Source organism: Podarcis cretensis (genome assembly GCF_951804945.1).
Source record: "Podarcis cretensis genome assembly, chromosome: 6".
NCBI lineage: Eukaryota > Metazoa > Chordata > Lepidosauria > Squamata > Lacertidae > Podarcis > Podarcis cretensis.
The window spans coordinates 71,278,687-71,300,830 of NC_137175.1; the positions used below are offsets into that span (position 1 = coordinate 71,278,687).

Below are 22,144 nucleotides of genomic sequence, written 5' to 3' on the forward strand. Positions count from 1 at the left end.
AACTGCTAGCTCAGCTGGAAAACATCTAAAGGGCGCTGTGGCTTCTGAAGTTTTTAAGCAATTGTATTCTTTGCCAGTTAGTTATTCCAGGTGGCGCTGTGGGTAAAACCTCAGTGCCTAGGACTTGCTGATTGCATGGTCAGCGGTTCGAATCCCCGCGACGGGGTGAGCTCCCGTCTTTCGGTCCCAGCTCCTGCCCACCTAGCAGTTCGAAAGCACCCTTAAGTGCAAGTAGATAAATAGGTACCGCTTTATAGTGGGAAGGTAAACGGCGTTTCCGTGTGCTGCGCTGGTGCTGGCTCGCCAGAGCAGCTTCGTCACACTGGCCACGTGACCCGGAAGTGTCTCCGGACAGCGCTGGTCCCCGGCCTCTTAAGTGAGATGGGCACACAACCCTAGAGTCGGACACGACTGGCCCGTACGGGCAGGGGTACCTTTACCTTTGCCTTTATTCTGCTACCCATAGTAACGTGTAAGAGAGTGAGTCTCCTTTTCCTGGTTCCTGGGGAAATGTTTGAACTTCCTGACATCTCGCCAGTTGCCAGTTGGCTGCTTTCACTCTCTCCTTCTGTAGCTCTCAAAATGCATTCAGAATAGGGAAGTAAGGAAATTATAGTGGTCTGTGGCTGTTAAGAACAGGTGGAATATTGGGTATTAGCAGACATCTGACAGGCTCTGTTGAACACAAGCATTATTATTATTTTTTAAAAAACTAGCTTAGTATGCAAACAGACAAAAGTAGGAGAGCTACTTTTTTTGTTTTGCCGTGATTAAGCAGTTTTAACAGAAGGAAATCATGCCTAGTCAGGAAGGAAGCTACAGAGTATATGAGAACGCTTCTAAGCAGCAAACGTTTTAATAGCTATATGAAAGTAAAAAAAAATGGACTCCCAGATATCTATGTGTAGATAAGCTTTATGCCCTGAAAACCCCACTTTGTGTGCCAAGTGAACTGAGCTTCTAGATTCCACCTAAACATTAGGAAGAACTTCCTGACAGTAAGAGCTGTTCGACAGTGGAATTTGCTGCCAAGGAGTGTGGTGGAGTCTCCTTCTTTGGAGGTCTTTAAGCAGAGGCTTGACAACCATATGTCAGGAGTGCTCTGATGGTGTTTCCTGCTTGGCAGGGGGTTGGACTCGATGGCCCTTGTGGTCTCTTCCAACTCTATGATTCTATGATTCTATTATTCTATTTCTGTTGTATTTGAACTGCATGTGCACACAGACCATATTTGTTAGAATTCCTCTTAATACTCCTTTGACAGTGTCAGCAGAAAGGCCAGAGTTGAAAAAGGTATAGTGTGCCATGCCATTCTTCTTCAGATGTAGCATCTTCTAAAAGGTAAAAAAGGATAACTGCCTTGCTACCTAAATTTGCTGTATTAACGTGGGTGTAGCAATCTGTGCTTGGAGAGCTATATGTAGCACTCGCCACCATCTTTTAGAAGCGCTGTTCTTAAGTTGTTATTTTTTCCTCTTTCCACTAAGAAGACCTTCACTTGTTTGAATTCTCTTAATGTTTAGACTCAAGCGTTTAATAAAAAATGCTTTGTTCCTAGGTGGTTAAGCTGAAGCAAATAGAACACACACTTAATGAAAAGAGAATATTACAAGCAGTGAACTTCCCTTTCCTTGTAAGACTGGAGTATTCTTTTAAGGTAAATACCAAGCGAGAAGGTAAACTGTTATTACATTTTTCTTGCACAGCTTTCTGTCTTTTTAGAGTCTAGTGATTCCTGACCCACAGGTCAAAACAAAGGTGATTTTAGACTCTCCAACTGTAAAAAATAAATTAAAAAAATGAAGCTAAATGCTTGGCCGTCGTCCTAATCACAGTCTGATCAAAAGGAGATATGCATGCAGCTCCATCATAAGCTTTAAGGTCTTGAATGATTGATCCTAACAAAGCAAAAAGCCCAAAGGAAAAATTTCAAATTGCCTCATCACCCTGGGTTTGTTTAAGTTGCCAAGTCCCCCCCCCCAGCAACTTGCTGTACTGACTTTAAGGGAGCCTCTTAAACTGAGAAAAATTGAAAAGTATGGTCAGTTTGAATTCATGGGCCTCTTGAATGTTTCCTGTCTTATTTTATGTTCAGTCTTCAATAATAAAAGTATTTAAAATGTATTATTAGTATTATTTTATGTTTGCTTGTCAGAAAAAAAATGCAATTTACTTGGGTTGTCCTAAGTACCCCAGGTTTACAACTGAACATACTTCATTTTCCTTAGGACAATTCTAATTTATACATGGTTATGGAATATGTTCCTGGGGGTGAAATGTTCTCACATCTAAGAAGAATTGGAAGATTCAGGTAAGATAATAAATGAATTATAATTTATGAAACATGATGTGAGGAAGGGAATGAGAAAGAGGTGATAGCTCTTAGCTTTCAAATGTTTAGGAAATATCTGCAAGGGGATCCTTACTTTATTCTTATCCTTTATGAACATTAAGGCTTTCAGAAGTGCCTTTGAAAAACAGTTTCTCCTTCAAATAGGTAGTAGAGAATGATAGATAAGAACATAGCAATAATATTAGGTTGTGCAGTCCCTTTATAAGATAAAAATAGACATTTCATTATTTAAAATTAAATTATTTAAAAAAAAAAATTCTGCTTGTACAACAGGACATCCTTTTCATCTCCTTTCCCTTCGTACACCCAAGATTTGCTCGAAAGGGTCCCCCAACCCTGTGGAGCAACTTTTAAAGGCACACAGTGGGCTGGAGATGAGAGCAGAGTTCCATTGGGCAAGTGGGAGTCTCTTGCTTAAGTGGAACAGCAGTGTTGGATACAACCCGTTTGTAGTTTTCTTTATTTCCTTAGAGTTCAAACATTTCTGTTATCAAATATGAGTATGCTATGTCTGCAAATGTTGACCGTGGTTTAATAGCCTGATTATTTTCATTTGTTTACAGTGAACCACATGCACGATTTTATGCAGCTCAGATAGTGCTAACATTTGAGTACCTCCATTCCCTAGACCTCATCTACAGAGATCTGAAACCTGAAAATCTTTTAATTGACCAGCAAGGATATATCCAGGTATGATGAAGACAAACGTTTTCAAGCTCAGCTTCATTCCATAGCAAGAAATACAAATACGCTTAAATGTTTGCATTGTAAGGAAACGGGTGGTGATAAATTAAATACCTTGATTAGTTGGTTTTGCAGGTTATCAACCAAACTTGATCCAAGATGTATCATATCTGCAAGTGATACTAACGAAATGCTTAATGTTAATTGAGAAAAACTTTTTATGAATATTGCCTAATGTTACATATAGCATGTCTAAAGCTTATGCTTCCTGGTAATTCTTCTTTTGGCATCTTGTATAGCTTCAAATCAAAAGCAAAACATATGTCATGCCTTGATTTGAAAATATCTGAATTTTGAATCAACCATAGGACATGGAACCACTTCTGTGGCTGAATGCTTTTGAAAGCTATATGTAACATTCAGGTTATTACTAAGAAAAAACTAAAGCTTGGATAATGTGGTAACTCTTTTTTCCTGTGCTACTAGGTCACAGATTTTGGGTTTGCAAAAAGAGTAAAAGGCAGAACCTGGACGTTATGTGGGACTCCAGAATACTTGGCGCCAGAAATAATTCTCAGCAAGGTATTTCATAATGCTTCACGGTGTTAACTAGTTAAAAGAGGAAGACCACAGTCTTAAACAGGCACATTTGGAAGAAGTTTTAACTGAATTTGAATGGAGCTTAACTTCCAAGTCAGTATGGCGATAGGACTTGTCAGAGATATTGATTCTTGTGGAATCTGTCTTAGTAAGTTGAGTAGGCTGTTAAAGGCTATTATTTACTAAGATTAACACATTGAATTTGACCCTATTAACAAATTGGCAGCCTGTGCAGGTCTCTCTGCACAGGTTTAATATATTGGCAGGGCCTTATCTCTGTGAGCAATTGTGTTGCAGCATTCTGCACAAACTAGTTTTCAGACCCAAAAGCAAGGTAAGCCCCACATCATAAAGGTAAAGGGACCCCTGACCATTAGGTCCAGTCATGGCCGACTCTGGGGTTGCGGCACTCATCTCGCTTTATTGGCCGAGGGAGCCGGCGTACAGCTGGTCATGTGGCCAGCATGACTAAGCCGCTTCTGGCGAACCAGAGCAGTGCACGGAAATGCCGTTTACCTTCCTGCCGGAGCGGTACCTATTTATCTACTTGCACTTTGACATGCTTTTGAACTGCTAGGTTGGCAGGAGCAGGGACCGAGCAATGGGAGCTCACCCCGTCACGGGGATTCAAACCGATGACCTTCTGATCGGCAAGCCCTAGGCTCTGTGGTTTAACCCACAGCGCCACCCACGTCCCTAAAAGCCCCACATCATACATTGCAGTAATCCAACCCTGAAGATATTAGTGCCTGGATTACTGTGATCAAGCTGTCGTGGTCCAGGAATCACTGCAGCTGTTGGATGAGCTGAAGCTGGTAAAAGTTTTAGAATACCACCTAAAACTTAAGTGCGTTTATATTAGTATATTACATTTGGTGGGATATCACTAACTATTATATATTTGTTTTGCCAGGGCTACAACAAAGCAGTGGATTGGTGGGCTTTAGGAGTTTTAATTTATGAAATGGCAGCTGGATATCCTCCGTTCTTTGCAGATCAACCAATCCAGATTTATGAAAAAATTGTTTCTGGAAAGGTAAGCAAGGGCTACTGGGATCCTGCAAATGATACATGTTATGTCCATTAACTTTTCTGTTACTTGTGTGTTCTTATTTTAATTTTCATGAACAGGATTGCTCATGTTTCTATTGACAAGGCGTTTTCCCTGCTTCAAGGAGCTTTTGCTTTGTTTTGGTTACTTCAATATTTGTTTTGTAACAAAGAGGTAGGGAGGAGAGGAGAGCAGTCAAGGAAGAAACACTGGACACTCTGTGAATAACCTATCTTTATTTTTTTCCTTAATCATTTTGCATTTTTGTGTGCATGTGAATTGAATTGGGAAGCAAAGTGCTGGATGGCTTGCAACAAACTATTAACTGTGCTCACTTATTAAAATCTGCAGCAGCTACTGGGTGGAGCAGGGCATGTTGGTTTAAGCAGCCGGCAATTCCAGAATATTTCCAGAAAAAAATGTCTGGATCCACCAAAGTTCTAAGTTTAGAATACTTTGAATGCAGAAAAGAAGAAAATGTTTTTTGCTCTTATTGCAGTCTTTCTTTTTTTGTGAGTATGTGAGTGAATTTCTAAAATGAAAAGTTTGGGCTCTTTGCCTATCTGGATATGACTCCCTATCCTTCCCTAAACCTGGAAGAGCTCATTCCTAATCTCAGACATAAGAGGCTGATCATAGTCGCTCTGGTGTGATGTACTCTGCACATGAGCAGAAATTATTACTTAACATTTTCAGGATGGAGTCACGCACTGCAAATATGTACTGCTGTGCTCTGATGTGCCCTGGATCAAATTCAGTATTATTATTTAGTGGTTGGAATATTTTGTTCTTTTAATTCGAAGAAAAAAGAGTTTTGGATAATGAAAAGTTAGATTGATTATATATGGTTTGCACCAGGTGCAGTTGTGGTTAGTTAACAGCACTACTGGTTTGTAATCTACAGCTGGGATGCCCCTTTATTCAACCCCACAATTGAATTCCCCTCTCTACAACCACTGGTGTCTAGATTCCTTGTGAACCCACCAAAAATGAAGTCAAAACAGGTGCTCCCTGCCAAGCCCCCCTGACTAGTCAACATAAGGCAAAATAGCAGAATGAGCTTCAGAAACAAGGGAATGAGAGAAGGAAATGAGTTTTAGCTAAAGTTAAAGCAGGAGAGAGAGAGCAGCCAGCAGGAGCGGATTTGTCGTTGTGCAAGCGGTGTGCATGCACTGGGCGCTGAGTGAAGGAGGCACCATCTCAGAACCCAGTAAGCAAGGCTCTGGGAAGGAGGCATTAAGGGCACTGACAAGGTCCCAGAGCTTTCCCACCTCCTTTTCAAAGCCTAGGGAGTGCGTTTCCAGCCTTGGGAAGGAGGTAGGGTAGCTCTAGGACCCTGTCAGAGCCCTTGCACCTTCTTCCCAAAGGTGAGTGCCTACTTACCTGCCTTTGGGAAGGCAGAGTGAGGGCAGGGCGGCATTGGCCTTGCACAGGGCACCATGGTACCCAAGTCCACCACTGCAGCCAGTTCTTGTAACTTTTCACAGCCATAGAAGGGGAAGAGGAGTGGCAACAAGTATTGTCTGTGGAGAGGAGAATGAAGCATGATCTGGTGCTTCAAGCAACAGCCAGGCATATATATTAATGTATAGCTCCAATGCAATTTTGTATTTAGGTTTGGTCTTCTTTATACTACCAAAATATTAATTCATAACCTTGTTCCTCCTTTTCTTTCCAGAAGAAGGGGAAAAAGGTGTCTATATAGCAATATTAAATATATATCTGGTGTGTTTTGTAGGTACGATTCCCATCACACTTCAGTTCAGACCTTAAGGATCTACTAAGAAATTTACTCCAGGTAGATTTGACCAAACGATACGGAAATCTCAAGAATGGCGTGAATGATATTAAAAACCACAAATGGTTTGCCACTACAGATTGGATTGCCATTTATCAAAGAAAGGTAATCATTCTTTCTCTTAGGATGAATTCTGTATTAGTGCATGCACACAAAAAGTTCCTGATCTTTTCCCACTGTTTGATGCTAGCGCATGGGGTGGCTTTATATTTTTTAAATGAAAGACTTTTTGGATGTACAGTCTTGGGGTAATGGGAAGTACTCCTTAAAGAAAAACATTTTCTTGAAACCTTACTGCCCTGTGTGCTGGTTTCTGAACTGTTCCCCTTTTTTGTCTTCAGAATGTCTCCTTTGCCTTTTCTTTCCCTTCCTGTCTAAACATTTGAACTCTCTAGCTGCCTGTTCTTGGTAGACAAACTTGATTTTCAGCACAGATGTATTTAACTATTCTCTCTCTCTCTCTCTCTCTCTCTCTCGGCGATCATTCGCGGCCGAGTAAGATTGTTTTCTATGTCTTAGTGGCGTGTCCTTAAATTACTGTGCAGGCCAATTCTGGATCCGCACATCCTTCCACAGTGGGTACATAGATTTCTAAGCAGGAGTTGATCACAATGAGGATTTGCCAGACATGCCTTCCTCTTTACTCATTTCTCCCTTTTGTCATGAATTGGCGCTTCTTCAAAATCCATGATGCCAGAGGCTATTCTCCAATTGGAGCGCTCACAAGCCAGGGTTTCCCAATTGTCAGCGCTTATAATACATTTGTTTTTAGATTTGAGAGCATCTTTTAACCTCTTTTGTTGTCCACCAGTATTGCACTTACCATTCTTAAGTTGAGAATAGAGTATCTGCTTTGGAAAACGATAATCAGACATCTGAATAATGTGACCAGTCCAATTTGACTGGACTTAAGCATCCAGGAGTCCTTTACCTTACCTTTAACTATTATAATTATTATCATCACCATTGCTGAGATGCAGTTCCAAGTAAGTGACCACGGTGTAATTTTCCGTGCACAAAGAAGACCAACCAAGCAAGAAATGTGTATAGGCATGTTCCTTAACTGTTGCTAACTCCCACTGGAGCCCTTGTGAGAGACCTATCTGTATTTTCTGTGATTAATGATGCCTAAAAATTATGATCCCTAACTTTTTCAACTTTTACCATGACACTTAAGTGTAATTGTCTCAAAAATTTGAACATTTATATTTTAATACGTTTTTGCTTGGGACTCAGTCCTTTGTGGTACTATGATGTGTTCTCTTTATTTTAAAAAAGTCTGTTTTGGAGTAACGGAGGCAGATTCCCATACAAAAACATTTTAGAAAGCCAGATCTGAAACCCAGCAATAGTTTATAAAAAGAAACTAGCTGTTTAGCTACGCAATGTGACAGTACAGTAGTAGTTAATAATCAGTAAAGTATTAATTATCACAAGACAGGACGTGATTAACACCTCAGCATAGTCTTTTATTTTGAAGCAAGACCTCTTCAGCAAATGTTCGCTGCAGAATGGTAATCTTCTCATCTGCACTCTAAAATACACCATTTAGCATGCAGTTTGTGTGAAGTGAGATTTTCTGCCTTTTTGTAATTCTTCACTTCTAAATAAATATTTCAGTTTTTATTGGAGGTGTTCTAATTCTTCACTATTCTGCTTTAGGCTCTTATTTAAAATTTCCTGGAGTGATGATAATGAATAATAGCTTGTTTTCTTCAAGATCAGTTTGATTTTATGTATGTTGGTACAGTATTTGGGGAGGACTGATAGGGGCCACCAAGCCCTTTTTACAGCAGCCCACAAAGCAGAGGCTACTGGGTTTCCCCACCTTTCTGATTTTTAGGATACAGGAAGCTTTTGAACCACGGTGTGGCTGCGTTCAGACTTAATACTAAAGCACAAATTAGCATTATGAGGTTGCCCTTTCTCTCTTCCTCTTCCAGAGGAAATAGGAGGTTACCACACCACAGATTAGGTTGAAAGCCTAAACCGTGGTTTCAACAAACCATAGTTAAGATTAACTTCAGCTTGTGCAGGTTTGGATGTCATGACAAGCTGGAATTAATCTAAAAGGGAAGAAAAAGCTTCTGAACTTCTTGTGCCGGCATACATGAGCCAAAGGCTCACTGACGCTTGTCCTTACAACACTAGACCATTGTTAGTATTACATGTGAACAGGGTCTATATGCAGCAACACTTATGTGGTCAGCCTCTTGTGCTTAGGGCTTGTTTGTAAAATCTCCTTCTCAGGAATTGCATTTTATGTAGATCTGAGTTTGCCCTTAAAATGGCACTATAAGTCTTCTTGTGTTGATGCAGTGCTCACAGGTGAGGTTGTATTTGTTATAGTTAACTTAAAGGGATACTTCACCGAAAAATAACTATCATAGCTCTCCTGAATGCATCCATTCCATAATGGAGAATATTTAAGCTTTTTACATTCAAGCTTGGAATATATCAGTGAATTATTATTGTTGTAGTTATTAATATCAGCATTATCATTGTTATTTTCTGTCTTTTGTTGTCTTATTTTTACTAGTTAATTTTTTCAGATTGGCAAATGCAATAATCTGTGTTTTTATTTCCCCACGCAGGTAGAAGCTCCATTCATACCAAAATGTAGAGGCCCTGGAGATACCAGCAACTTTGATGACTATGAAGAAGAAGATATCCGTGTGTCTCTAACAGAGAAATGTGCAAAGGAATTTGCTGATTTTTAGTACTTGCTGGATGATCAGAGGACATCAGGGCTTACATTGGGATCTTTGCACTCTGTTAACTCATGAGGGTGGAGCGGAGACCATCATATGTCAAAACAATTACCTAGTTACTTCATTCCACAAAGTTGACTGAGGTCTTTATTGCCATCTTCCATGTGTGCAGTTTGCACCAACCCATATAACTAGGCACAATTAAGCAAAGCACTGTTTGTGCTGTAACACAGAATATAGACCACTTTTTCCTAATTACCTTTTTGGTTTCTGTCGTTTTCCTTTGGTTTCTGTGTATTGTTCATTTCCCCTTCCTCTTCCTCTTCCTCTTTCTCTTTCTCCCTCTTCCCCTCCCCTTTTAAAATGAAGTAGCCTTTTACCCAAAACGCTCCGTTTTACTTTGAATAATGCATTTGTGCGAATGAAACTGAAGGTGTTTCTGGCTAGTGTGACTTAGACCGAAGTGAAAGATAAGTGTTGCTTCTAGTCTGTGCCAGCCAATCCTTCCGTATCTGTCTTTGTGTCTGAGGCTACAGTTCATAGGTTTGTATTCCCCCCCCCCCAAGTAGCTCAGACTAAATCTAGCCAACACCACTAGCATTTTTGAAGATCGTATTTATCGCCATACGAGTGTATGCTAATTGACTTAAAACACATCTTCCTGGAGACTGACCAAATTTAGTATCAAAATTGGACAGTTTGTGTAGGGTTCAGTAGCTAGACCCCGTGCCTTGGTTTTCTACATGCTGGCAGTCCTTCTCCCTGCCTCATTTCCCCCCCCTTTCCTAGGCAGTAGGTAAATATGCCATAAGCATACTGTGCCATGAGAAGCACAGTCTCAATAAGCAGGAACAATTCCATCCAGCCTGGGCTTTGGACCATATTTAACCATGCTTAAGTAGCTATTTAAATGGGGTTTTGTTTTAACACCTTAAAACCCAAAATATTTAAAAGATTTGGTCAGTATTGTCAGAGACTTAAGACTGATTTTTTTAAAAAAAGTAATGTCAAGGTTGGGGCTCCTGAAGTATTTCACATTTCAACCCCTTTTTATCAAAGGGGGGGAAAGCATCTTTTTTTTTAAAGAAAAAGAAAAAAAACCTTTAGGTTATGAGAATGAATGGTTTAGCGAATTGAAAAATTAGTGTTACAATATTGATGCGTTGCTAGATAAACCTGGTATTTCTGTTAGCTGTGAAGAATAAAAGAAGTAAATGCCAAGTTTTTATTCTGGTATACTATATTAGTAAATCACGGGTGGAGTGCTGCTCCAATCATGGTTCCTACCAGCGGCTCTTCATTCGCATGGAAAAGAGGCAAAAAAGTTTTCAAAGTGCCACCATTTGTGATGTGGTGTCTTCATTTCTAACATCCTTTTTTTCTTTCAGTGAAATGGAATGTACGGTCACACGGAGAATTGTTTGAGTTGCGTTAAGTTTTTATAATCTCACCAACTGACTTAAAAAAGGGTATTGCCACCATGTGCTAGCTCCCAGCACTTTTACACGCACTTGTTTCAGTGTTTGTTAACAATCAGTGGCTCAGCACAACCTTCTTTGTGCTTTTAAATTTGTCCATATACAACTTTTTAAGTCAGGCGCTCAATGTCTCGGTGGCCTGTCCGAAGATGATGATGGCACATCAGTTATGTTTAAAATAAACTTAGGCTCATGTTTTATGATCAATTTACATGCATACGAGGATGAAGTGTTTTTATTAAACTGATCTAGATCGCTTACGTAGTCACGGTGTTCTGTAGAATGCCAGGGCAGATGAGACCATTGGCATTGCTTCCTTTTAATCTTTATGACACTCCTTTAAGAAAATAAAAATCTCCGTAGACATTTTTGCGAAATAAAATGTACCATGCAACGTTATGTACGTCTCTTTAAGTTGTCAAGCAGTTTTGCACATATTCATCGTTAGGAGTCTGTTTGCCATCTTTGTCCACCCCCACCCCCACCCCCCCCTGTCTATGTATGTGCAAGACAAGGATACGATACTTTGCGGTAGCAAATTTTATGTAATAACTATATTGTCACATTAATAAATTAAAAGAAATTATTTGTATGAAAAAACAATCTTTTGTATTTCATCTAGGCTGAGGACATGCTGTTGTATGCTAGCTGTATGCGATAAATTCTACAGTGACTTTGTTGTTTATGGACTTTGAAAATTTTAATAAATGCTGGAGATCACCTTTTCAATTCTGTTGTGAGTTTTAGCCAGTAGCATAATCGGATAACACACGAGACACGTGTCTTCTCTAACATAGGTAGCGAGACTTCACTCTGGCTGTCTCTTAAGGAATGCAAGGGACCGATTCCAGCATGTCCAAAAAATCAACTCTAGGTGGACATATTTTTGAAGTACCCTCTTAATTTCTTTGATTTAAGCTTATTTAACTATTTAACATGTGTCAGAAACAAACAGTAAAAATAAATCCTAAAGCAGAATAATAGACTGGAAATAAAAGGGGTTAGGACAAAAGATAAGGAGGAGGTCCTTTACAAAGAGTACAAACTTGGCAATATGTTACATGGCCCTGTCATTTTAAAAAAACACAAAATGAGAGCCACAAGATCATGATGCCTGTATTTAATTTCAAAAATCCTTTCCATCACTCAAATGCTGTATATTTGACAGTAGAGATTTGTTAATTTTACACAATTTGAGGAATTTAAGTGTTGGACTGTATGGTATCTTTTAACTGTACTCTAGTTGTATGTAACTCTCATTTTCAACATAAAGGATTGTATCTCATTAAGTAAATTGCTTCTTTTATTTTCTTGTCAGCTGCATTAAAACCCTTATTTTTAAATCCTGTAAGTATTTTATTGATTTCTTTGCAAATAGTTTGCTACAATAGTGTGCAATACAGTAAAAGTTTATAACAAAACTGCAAATTAAATTATGTACAACACTGCATAAAGACTGTGCTGCTTTTTTCTGACCCAGGAGGTTCCCATGCAATTCTGCTTTGCCATGGGACCCAAATACATGCTCTATGTAGAAGGAAGGTTTTGAAGAGCGCAAGCCCTATAATAGGCTGGTTTAGGCCTGATTCCTCATTATATCACTAGTGATGGTAAACTACTTGAAAATCCAGTGGTGTGGTGTGTTTGGTGTCTAAGTAACTTCCCAATTCAGTTCAGTCAGTGCAATCACCACTCTAAAAAAAAGCTTGTACTGGAATGAAAAAATGCACCTCAAATTGTGCAGGATGCTTCCTGTGAACTCTGAAATTCTCCACAGTCACAATTCTGTTTTGTTACTGAACTTCTACGCTAACAAAACACAATAAAATTTGCATCACACTTAAAGCTTGGACTGCTATGTGCATTTTTGGAAGGGAGGGCATTTGACATGGAAAGAGACCACTAATAGGCAACAACTGTGGTCCCAAAGACTATATAGCAAAGTAAATTTGTGCAGTGGGTGATTTCAGGCTGTAAATTAGGCTAGATTGTGCCCATCTTCCTGACTATAAAGTTTCTATTTGCATCTTTCTTTAAAAATGAATTTGTGTTGTTTACTTGCATGGAGTAGCATGCAGCCTCCGGTGATAATAGTACAGACAGAGGTTTACCACTTCTGATATTTGTGAGAATTGGGTCTATGTAGACACAGAGTGGGTGGGTGTGCAGTTATGTAAAAGAAACCGGCACCTTCCAAAAGATTAGCCTTGACATATATAAAGTTGGTCACTTTAGGCTACAATCCTAGCCACTGTGGGATTAAGCCCCATTGAATTCAACAGATTTTTTTATTAAGTAGACATGTTCAGGACTGCATTTTTAGTTTCTCCCTAAGTGGAAGATACAGCTAGCATGGGGGGTAGGCCCCTTCTCTGAAGCTGGAAAAGCAGTTTGCTGATACTTTTTGCAGATGGCGAAGGGCCCTTTCTTGTCAGCCCCAGATGACATCTTGTCTTTATTGCGGACAGGTGGACACCAGCAGAGCTCTTGTAGGCAAGAGAAAGAGAGCAAGCAAGCAAAGACCTTTCTCAAGAGGGAGACTGGAGAAGAGGTATTTCTCCCTCATCCTCTCAATCGCTTCTCCCTGGCACTAGGAGACAGCGAACCTCACATCACCATATGCATGTGGCCACCCAGCCATTCCAGCAATGCATTGATAAAAAGGGTGCAGTAAGCATTCTTCCTTTAGAAAGGGAGTAGAAGCAGGTACACCAGATACTACAAAGGGGAACAGTCTTCACCTTGGATTTTGCCAGGTGGGTAAAACTACCTTTGATCACAAGCTGAATCATTGTCACTACATGTTTTTGCCACAAAGAAAGTAGGATTCCTAAGGAGATTTCCTGCCACAGGACAGAAGCAGGTTTTCCTCCTGTAGCTATTCCTATGGATCAGCATAGCTCTAGGAGAGAGCTGTTGAGCTACCTTCCCTCTCCTGCTCCACTACGGCCATAGAAAGCCAGACAATAATGCCCCTCAGGCCATTGTAGCTTGCGAGCTCCTAGGTACACATCATTTCAACATTTCTCCAGTGAAAATAAGAAGAAGAGTTTGGATTTGATACCCCGCCTTTCACTCCCCTTCAGGAGTCTCAAAGCGGCTAACAATCTCCTTTCCCTTCCTCCCCCACAACAAACACTCTGTGAGGTGAGTGGGGCTGAGAGACTTCAAAGAAGTGTGACTAGCCCAAGGTCACCCAGCAGCTGCAGGTGGAGGAGCGGAGACGCAAACCTGGTTCCCCAGATTACGTGACTACCGCTTTTAACCACTACACCACACTGGCTTAGGACGTCCTAAGGAAAAGTGGGACATTCCCAGGATCAAATCGGAAACCGGGATGGCTTCTGTAAATCTCGGACTCTCCCTGGAAAATAGGGGCACTTGGAGGGTTTGAACTTGGAGGGTTATAACCACCTTCAAAGGAATAGGTTCCATTGAACACAGAGGTATTTACATCTAAGTAAGTAAAAGCACAAGACTGGAGTGTGACAGTGCTTCAATTTTAAGATAGAAGTATCTGTGGGTTCATGATCCTGGCCTTGTCCCTCAATCCTATGCAAACTTGCTTGGCAAGGAACTTACACTGAGGTCACTAGGGCTTTGTTGTTGTTTAGTCGTGTCTGACTCTTCGTGACCCCATGGACCAGAGCACGCCAGACACTCCTGTCCTCCACTGCCCCCCGCAGCTTGGTCAGACTCATGCTGGTAACCTCGAAAACACTGTCCAACCATCTCATCCTCTGTCACCCCCTTCTCCTTGTGCCCTCCATCTTTCCCAACATCAGGGTCTTTTCCAGGGAGTCTTCTCATGAGGTGGCCAAAGTATTGGAGCCTCAGCTTCAGGATCTGTCCTTCCAGTGAGCACTCAGGGCTGATTTCCTTAAGAATGGATAGGTTTGATCTTGCAGTCCACGGGATTCTCAAGAGTCTCCTCCAGCACCATAATTCAAAAGCATCAATTCTTCGGCGATCACCCTTCTTTATGGTCCAGCTCTCACTTCCATACATCACTACTGGGAAAACCATAGCTTTAACTATACAGGCCTTTGTTGGCAAGGTGATGTCTCTGCTTTGTAAGATGCTGTCTAGGTTTATAATCACTTTTCTCCCAAGAAGCAGGCGTCTTTTAATTTTGTGACTGCTGTCACCATCTGCAGTGATCATGGAGCCAAGAAAGTAAAATCTCTCACTGCCTCCATTTCTTCCCCTTCTTTTTGCCAAGAGGTGATGGGACCAGTGGCCATGATCTTAGTTTATTTGATGTTGAGCTTCAGACCATATTTTGCACTCTCCTCTTTCACCCTCATAAAAGGTTCTTTAATTCCTCCTCACTTTCTGCCATCAAGGTTGTGTCATCTGCATATCTGAGGTTTACTAGGGCTTACGCCCTAGTAAAACTGAGTAGAACTGCAGCCGTAACCCATGATTCCAAGCCAAAATATTTATTGCTCCACTAACTTTTTTTTTGAGATTCAGAATGGAATTCTGTTTTGTTTTTGCTTTATGCTTGAACCTTGCCCTTAAGCTTCTCTGCCTTTAAACTCTTACCTTTGTCTGCCATGCTGTTGTTCAACATTACTTTTAATTATGGTCTGAACATCTGATGCATGGAAGGAACCCAGGCTTGTAGTTCCACCTTGTGGCTGTTGTACAGCATTAAGCAAAAACATCAAGGATGCTTCTGTCTTCCTCTGGTGTTCTGATCTGAAGCTGTTTTTCAGAAGCACTTTTGACGCTGATTGTTCTATTAAAACTACACACTGCAATGAAAGTCCTTCTAATGTGCTGATTGAGGAGGTAGGGGAGGTTTTTCCGCAATTATATGAGAGGTTACTCCAGCACGTTCCCTGACTTCCAGGTCAGTTTGTCAGGTACAATAGCCTGGAAGTGGATGGAAGGGAGAGAGGAGAGAAGCTCATGCTTCAGCCAGGCATAAAGAACTTCTGTGCATAGCGCATCTCTTTGCCATAAGAAGATTCTACTGAAGCTTTTCCATAAAACAATACAATAAAAAAAACTAATCCAAAGGAAAACAATAACAAAGGAAAGGAAAAAAAGAAAATGCAAAGTCCTCTCAAAGGTAGATCTTAAACCCTTCGTCTCACACAGAAAGGAATGGAGCCATCATCACCTTCATGTTTGTATAATCCCAACAGTGACCCAGCCTAAAGGAGACACACACATAAGCAAAGAAAGAAGATAAAAATAATAAAAGAATTAAAGAAAAGATGAAAAAAGAGCGAGAGAAATAAAAGGGACTTCTGATTCTCCATCCATCAGTTACACTTAAAAAAAGATTTTTCAAAGTATTCACTCCAACTTTTCCTCCTCCTGCTAAGCAATATTTTCCCCAAACTTCAGACCCAAACATCTCCAAATTCATTCATTTTCCCTTCCACACAAAAAGTCCAAAAGGGGTTCTCTAATTATCATAATCTTCCTCCAGTCCAACGTAACAACTTTACCTCCAATAACTTCAACAACCATTCCTCCGTGTTGAAGAATATTAAATCCTTTCATCTTTGCTCAAACAAAAGTCTCTCTACTGCAGTCATATATTATAAAACAATATTCTGTAGTTATTTGCTTATTCTATATTCCTTCATTCACAACCCAGTTCCGTATCTTCCGGTTCCATTTCCTGTTGGCTGTGATTTCCAATTTCTTTAGATTCTGCCTAGGATTAAGGAATTGCAGTGGATAACAATTACCTACTATCATTAGGAATATAAAAGGCGTAGAATCGTCACCAATACTTTTGCTTAGGGTGGAATCTTCAAAGGGTAAAGAGCTTGCATAGAAAACCATTGGTTGCTTCTCCCAACTCATGAACAGTATACTATTAGCACTTTCTAACCATGGACTACAACAGGGCTGGGGGGCCTTTTCTGGCATGGCAGGTCAGATCTAAAGTTGAAATGATGTTGTGTCCCACTCCCCTGTCAAAGTTGACCTGTGGGGGTACAGCAAGTGGAGACTGAACTCTCCAATCATCAGGTGATGAGCAGAGAATTCAATCCTGCTCTCTGGAGAGGCCTGACCAGGATTTAAACCCCACGCTCATCAGCTGAAAAGTGGGAGTTAAACCACGTCGCTTTGGCAGCATGCACCACTTCCCTGCAGAATCGAACCCCATGCCCATCAGCTGATGAAACCCAACAGAGTGACAGCAGCTGATTGACAGGTAGTTGTGGTTTGGGGGAAATGGTCTCATAAGCCAAACTGAACCCCCTTGGACAACACAGAAAGAACAACTGGAAGGTTCTCATTTATTACATGAACACGGTGCTATTAGTACTGTGCCCTGGGTCTGAATCTGATTGGCCATCTATTTGGGTTTTGGAAAGAAACTTGACTGAAGTCAGTAGCGCCTGGGGTTCCATAGCAGCCTTTCTCACTTCCGTGAGACATTTGGAACTAATCTGCAGAAACTCTGGCTGAATACCAATGACCAATTTTATCACTGGGAAAGTGTTAGGAAGCATTACTATTTGATAAGACTCCTGTTTTTGCCACAACACGTTAGAATCTGTGGCAGTTAGAAGGAAATAATGCCATGACTGCAATAATGAAGACCACCAAGGAACCACAGGATAGAAACCCTTGACATGGGGGCAAGGTTTCTTGCCTTTACTCACTCTTTGTTTGAAGTACAAACAGCTTTCCAATTTTGACACTCATTCTGATCTAGACTGCACAGGTGTATGCATAGGTGCATAAGTGTATCTTTTTTAAAAACTATTTTAATTAAAGATTTTCTTGGGTTACAAACGTACATACAGTACACTGTCTTTGTTCTCAGATAATAAAGTTATTTCAACAGGTCAGTTATATTCAATGTGAGACATTAATGTTGTAGACAGACAGTGTAAGCTTGGGGGAGAAGGGAGGTGGGGCGAGAGATATCTGTGGGCATTGCAGTCCTTCCTTTGGACAAAGAAAACCTCTGTGATACAGTTGATAGCAGGGTGTCTAGTGCCCATTGGGACTGGTAGGGCAGAAAGCAGGGAGGCCAACAGTAAGTGGCGCCACAACCAATGACGGGCTAATTTTAGTTTTGCTGCTTCCATAGGAGCCAACTCCTAGGGGCCAAGGGGTCTTCTTCCCCCAATAAAATAGGGGGGGCAAAGTTGATGGGCATTGCCATTCAAATTGTGTGTGTGCACTGCATCGTGATTGATTACACAGGGCAGGGCTTACCTGGGCACCCTAGGCTAGGGTTGCCATATTTCAAAAAGTAAAAATCCAGGACACCCCAAAAATGTTGTTGAGTTGTTGTTTTTCGTTTTTTAAAAGCCAAAAAAACCACAATTTTTTGATTGATTTGCCTAAGATCCAGGACAAAGCAGTGGCTTTCAGAAATTCCCTCCAGATGTCAATTCTGCCTTTGAAATCCCAGTAATGTCTGGAAAAATCTGGATGTATGGCAGCCCTACCCCAGGGCCCTTCCTTGATGAGTTCTACAAAGGCAACACCGAGATTTTTTTTTTTAAAATTAATTTTTATTGATTTTTCAAACAAGTAATTAAAAACTCAACAGAACAGACAAAAAAAACACAAAAAAAACAAAGAAGGCACATAACAATTAGACCCATGTAGCTTTAAATTCCTCATTTCATACCCTTCTTTCTTTTGACTTCCCCATGCCTCCCCTTCCTTGCATCCTTGTTTAATGATTCTTTAGCAACCCTTAGGTCCATTGTCTTAATTCCCTTTCATAAAATTCCCTTTAATTTTTTAGTTACTGCTGCATTTCTTTACCTCTTACCCCCTGACATCTTAACATTCCTCAATTTTACAATTGTTTTTAAGATATATTTTAAATTTCTTCCAGTCCTCCTCCACTGTCTCTTTCCCCTGGTCACGGATTCTGCCCGTCATCTCGGCCAGTCCCATAAAGTCGATCACCTTTGTTTGCCATTCTTCCAGAGTAGGTAGTTCTTGCATCTTCCAATACTTTGCCAGTAGAATTCTTGCTGCTGTAGTGGCATACATAAAGAAAGTCCTATCCTTCTTTAACACCGATTGGCCAACCATGCCCAGGAGAAAAGCCTCTGGTTTCTTAGGAAAAGTCCACTTAAGGACCTTCTTAATTTCATTATAGATCATTTCCCAGAAAGCTTTAACCTTTGGGCAGGTCCACCAAAGGTGGTAAAAAGTGCCTTCAGTCTCATTGCATTTCCAACACTTATTATTAGGCAAATGGTAAATTTTGGCAGGCAACACCGAGATTTAAGCTATGTACAGTTTTGTGGAAAGTTCTCCCCAGGGAGGTTCGGCTAATGCAGGGGTGCCCAAACTATTTTCAAACAGGGCCAGATTTGATGAAGTGAACATGTGTGATTGGGTTGCTGAGCTTTTTTTGAGGATTTTACCCCAAGACATATACTGCCACGGGGGCTGGATTAAATTGAATTATGCTCCCAAAACGGACTTTGGACATACCTGGGCTAGTGCCTTCATAATGCACCTTTAGGCACCAGACAAAAACATTCTTATTTAGCTAGGCCTTTGGCTGATTGACAGCTAATGCCCTTTTAAAATGTGCTGGGGGTTACAGTGGTACCTCGGGTTACATACGCTTCAGGTTACAGACTCCGCTAACCCAGAAATAGTACCTTAGGTTAAGAACTTTGCTTCAGGTTGAGAACAGAAATCGTTGCAACAACAGCAGCAAGGATACTTATCGCTAAGCACTGGAAAACCCAAGATCTACCCACACTGGAAGAGTGGCAGATGCAGCTGATAGACTATATGGAACTAGCCGAGATGACCGGCAGAATCCGAGACCTGGGAGAAGAGAAGGTTGAAGAAGACTAGAAGAAATTTAAGATTTATTTTAAAAAGCATTGTAATTTGGTTGAATGTTAAGAAGGATGCTAGATCATAAATAATTGAGCACCACTAAACTAGATGGAATTAGGATAACAAGTGAGATTGAGGAAAAAACATAAACCTTTGGGAGGATTATTAGATTATATTTTAAATGAATGGGATATAAGAATGTAAACAAGATGATAAATTGCGGGTAAGAATTGACAATGATGCAAGTGGGAGCGGGAGACGTGAGGGAGTCCAATGAAGCTAAGAAAATATGTTATGATATATGTTTCATTGTTTTTTATTTCTGCATTTATGTTTAAAAATTTTAATAAATATATATATATATATATAAAAAGAGAACAGAAATCGTGCTCCAGAGGCGCAGCAGGAAGCCCCAAAAGCAAAAGTGGTGCTTCAGGATAAGAACAGTTTCAGGTTAAGAACGGACCTCCGGAACGAATTAAGTACTTAACCCGAGGTACCACTGTATTGGGTGGTTCTTGTTTTTATTTTTGTTATGTATCTTGTTAATTGCCCTGAGACCTGCAGATCTAGGGCAGTATACAATGTTAATTAGCAGCAGCAGCAACAACATCAACAACAGTTAGCAGTGTAGGGCTGCCATACATCCAGATCCCATTACTGGGATTTCAAAGGCAGAATTGAAATACGGCAACCCTAACACATGAGGTTCCTCCTTCTGTGTTTCAAGTCACATTTTTACGTTTCTGGTGTACACAGTAGAGGAAATGGGGATGTATTTACTCAGTGCACATTACCTGATTCTCTGCCCCCACCTATGCTGCTCCCTTGAACTACGATCCAATGAAGTTGTCATCTGCACATGTGCAATGGCTGTCTCATACGTACACACCTCAGCTTAGCAGCAGCTTACATTTTCAAATGGGATAGAAGCTGGTTTGGGAGAAAACGCCCCAAACAGCAGTATTTCTCAAACTGCAGGATGCAGATGAATTGTGGCAAGCCAGTGGTGGAAGCGCACTGAAACTGGAGTAGGAAGAAACAAAGGAGGAGAACTCTGACAGCCCCGGGGAATGGTTCTAAATAAAAAGGCAACTGGGTCAGGGGAGGCTGAGGCTGGTGAGGCAGTGTCCCATTTGCCCTAATGGAACAGTCTCCTTTGAATAATAGTGTTATGATTCAGCTAAAGATACCTGGAACAAATCCCCATTTAGCAATGCAGTGGTACCTCGGTTTTCAAACAGTTTAGTTCCCAAACAGCTTGGATCTTGAACGCTGCAAAGTTCCAGTTTGCGAACTTTGCTTCAAAAGCAGAACATGCTCCATTTTGAGTCCTGAGCTTCTGTTTTTTACTGTTGCACTGCTAATTTGCACCCCCACATTGTAATTCAAGCCTTCCGTTTCTGACTGCAGTGCTCTGAGGTGATATTTGGTGCTTTTGTTTTTGCTATTTATTTTGCGTTTTTTTGTTTTTGAGGCATTTTTGCTTAATTTGTTTTTGTGACTGTGTGGAACCCAGTTCAGCTAGTGAGTGAGTGAGTGAGTGAGTGACTGACTGTGGAACTGGATAAAAGCCCCCCATCCAAACAATGACTATCATCAGTGCAGGTAAGAAAAAATAATTTTTATCATCTACAATACTGTTTTATTTATTTTATAGTACAGTACATTGATTATTGCTTTCATTTTATGGATCAATGGTCTTGTTACAGTAAAATCCATGTTAAATTGCTGGATTAATCCGTTTTGCATTACTTTCTATGGAAAAACACACCTTGGTTTTGGAATGGACTTCTGGAACGGATAAATTTGAGAACCAAGGTACCATTGTAAAGATAACTTTATTGTTTGAATCCATGAATTGGATGTTTACCGGGTTACTTGCACTTCGTTCCTATTGAAGTCAATAGGGTTAAAGTTCATCACTGCAAACATTCTGAACTGATTTCAGTGGGATTCAAGTAGGAATTCATATGGACCCAACACACTAGCTCAGCATTTTAGGCCTAGAGATTCTATAAAACAGCAATAAACACTGATATATAATGGTAGCATACATTGGGGGGGGGGGGGCGGGGGGGTAGGCAGACTCATGCAGACTTGTGCCAGCTCAGTAACCTACCATAAATTATTAGAATTGGTTGATACCACCCTTCAAGTCATGTGTTAATCTGGAGTTGGAAAATTCCTGCCCCAATTTGCAAAAGAACAAAGTTGGATATTTACATCTGATTAAAAAAAATACAAAAGGTGTTCTTGTGACTCAAAAAATCATTTCAAACTAAGAGGAAATATGTGAATCTTCTCTGATGGGTGGTGGACATAATAAAGGTTTGTAAGATTATTAACGGTGGGGACAAATGAGTTTTTCTTTCTCTGATAATACGAGAAACCCAGCTCACCCAGTTAAATCGATTGGCTCAAGGCAAATCAATTTAATCAAGGCATATAAAATACAGGTTTTACTAACACACTCTTTCAAAATGGCCAAATTAGGTAGTGAAGTTAGTGTTTTTTTTAAGTCAGGGTAGCCCAGCAGGCCCTCCTAATAAAAGATCGTAGTGGGGGCTGCACCCAATGGGCAAGATAAGTAATTTTTACTTTTTGGCTCCCAGAGACACAACCATCAGGCATCTCCTTCGAGTCTTATGACCCCTCTTGGCC

At 40.5% G+C, this 22,144-nt stretch overlaps 1 protein-coding gene across 3 annotated transcripts in view; it reads left to right on the plus strand.

Moving 5' to 3' along the window:
• The window catches only part of PRKACB (protein kinase cAMP-activated catalytic subunit beta), a 57,661-nt gene extending 45,643 nt beyond the window's left edge, over positions 1-12,018 (plus strand). For all 3 annotated transcript variants that reach the window (XM_079981619.1, XM_079981618.1, XM_079981620.1), the window contains exons 4-10: positions 1,559-1,657; positions 2,229-2,311; positions 2,917-3,043; positions 3,524-3,619; positions 4,551-4,673; positions 6,427-6,591; positions 9,081-12,018. In XM_079981619.1, the coding sequence (XP_079837745.1) occupies positions 1,559-1,657; positions 2,229-2,311; positions 2,917-3,043; positions 3,524-3,619; positions 4,551-4,673; positions 6,427-6,591; positions 9,081-9,206 (819 nt within the window). In that variant the 3' untranslated portion in view covers positions 9,207-12,018. The remainder of the gene's footprint in view (positions 1-1,558; positions 1,658-2,228; positions 2,312-2,916; positions 3,044-3,523; positions 3,620-4,550; positions 4,674-6,426; positions 6,592-9,080) is intronic.
• The last annotated feature ends 10,126 nt before the right edge of the window (positions 12,019-22,144 follow it).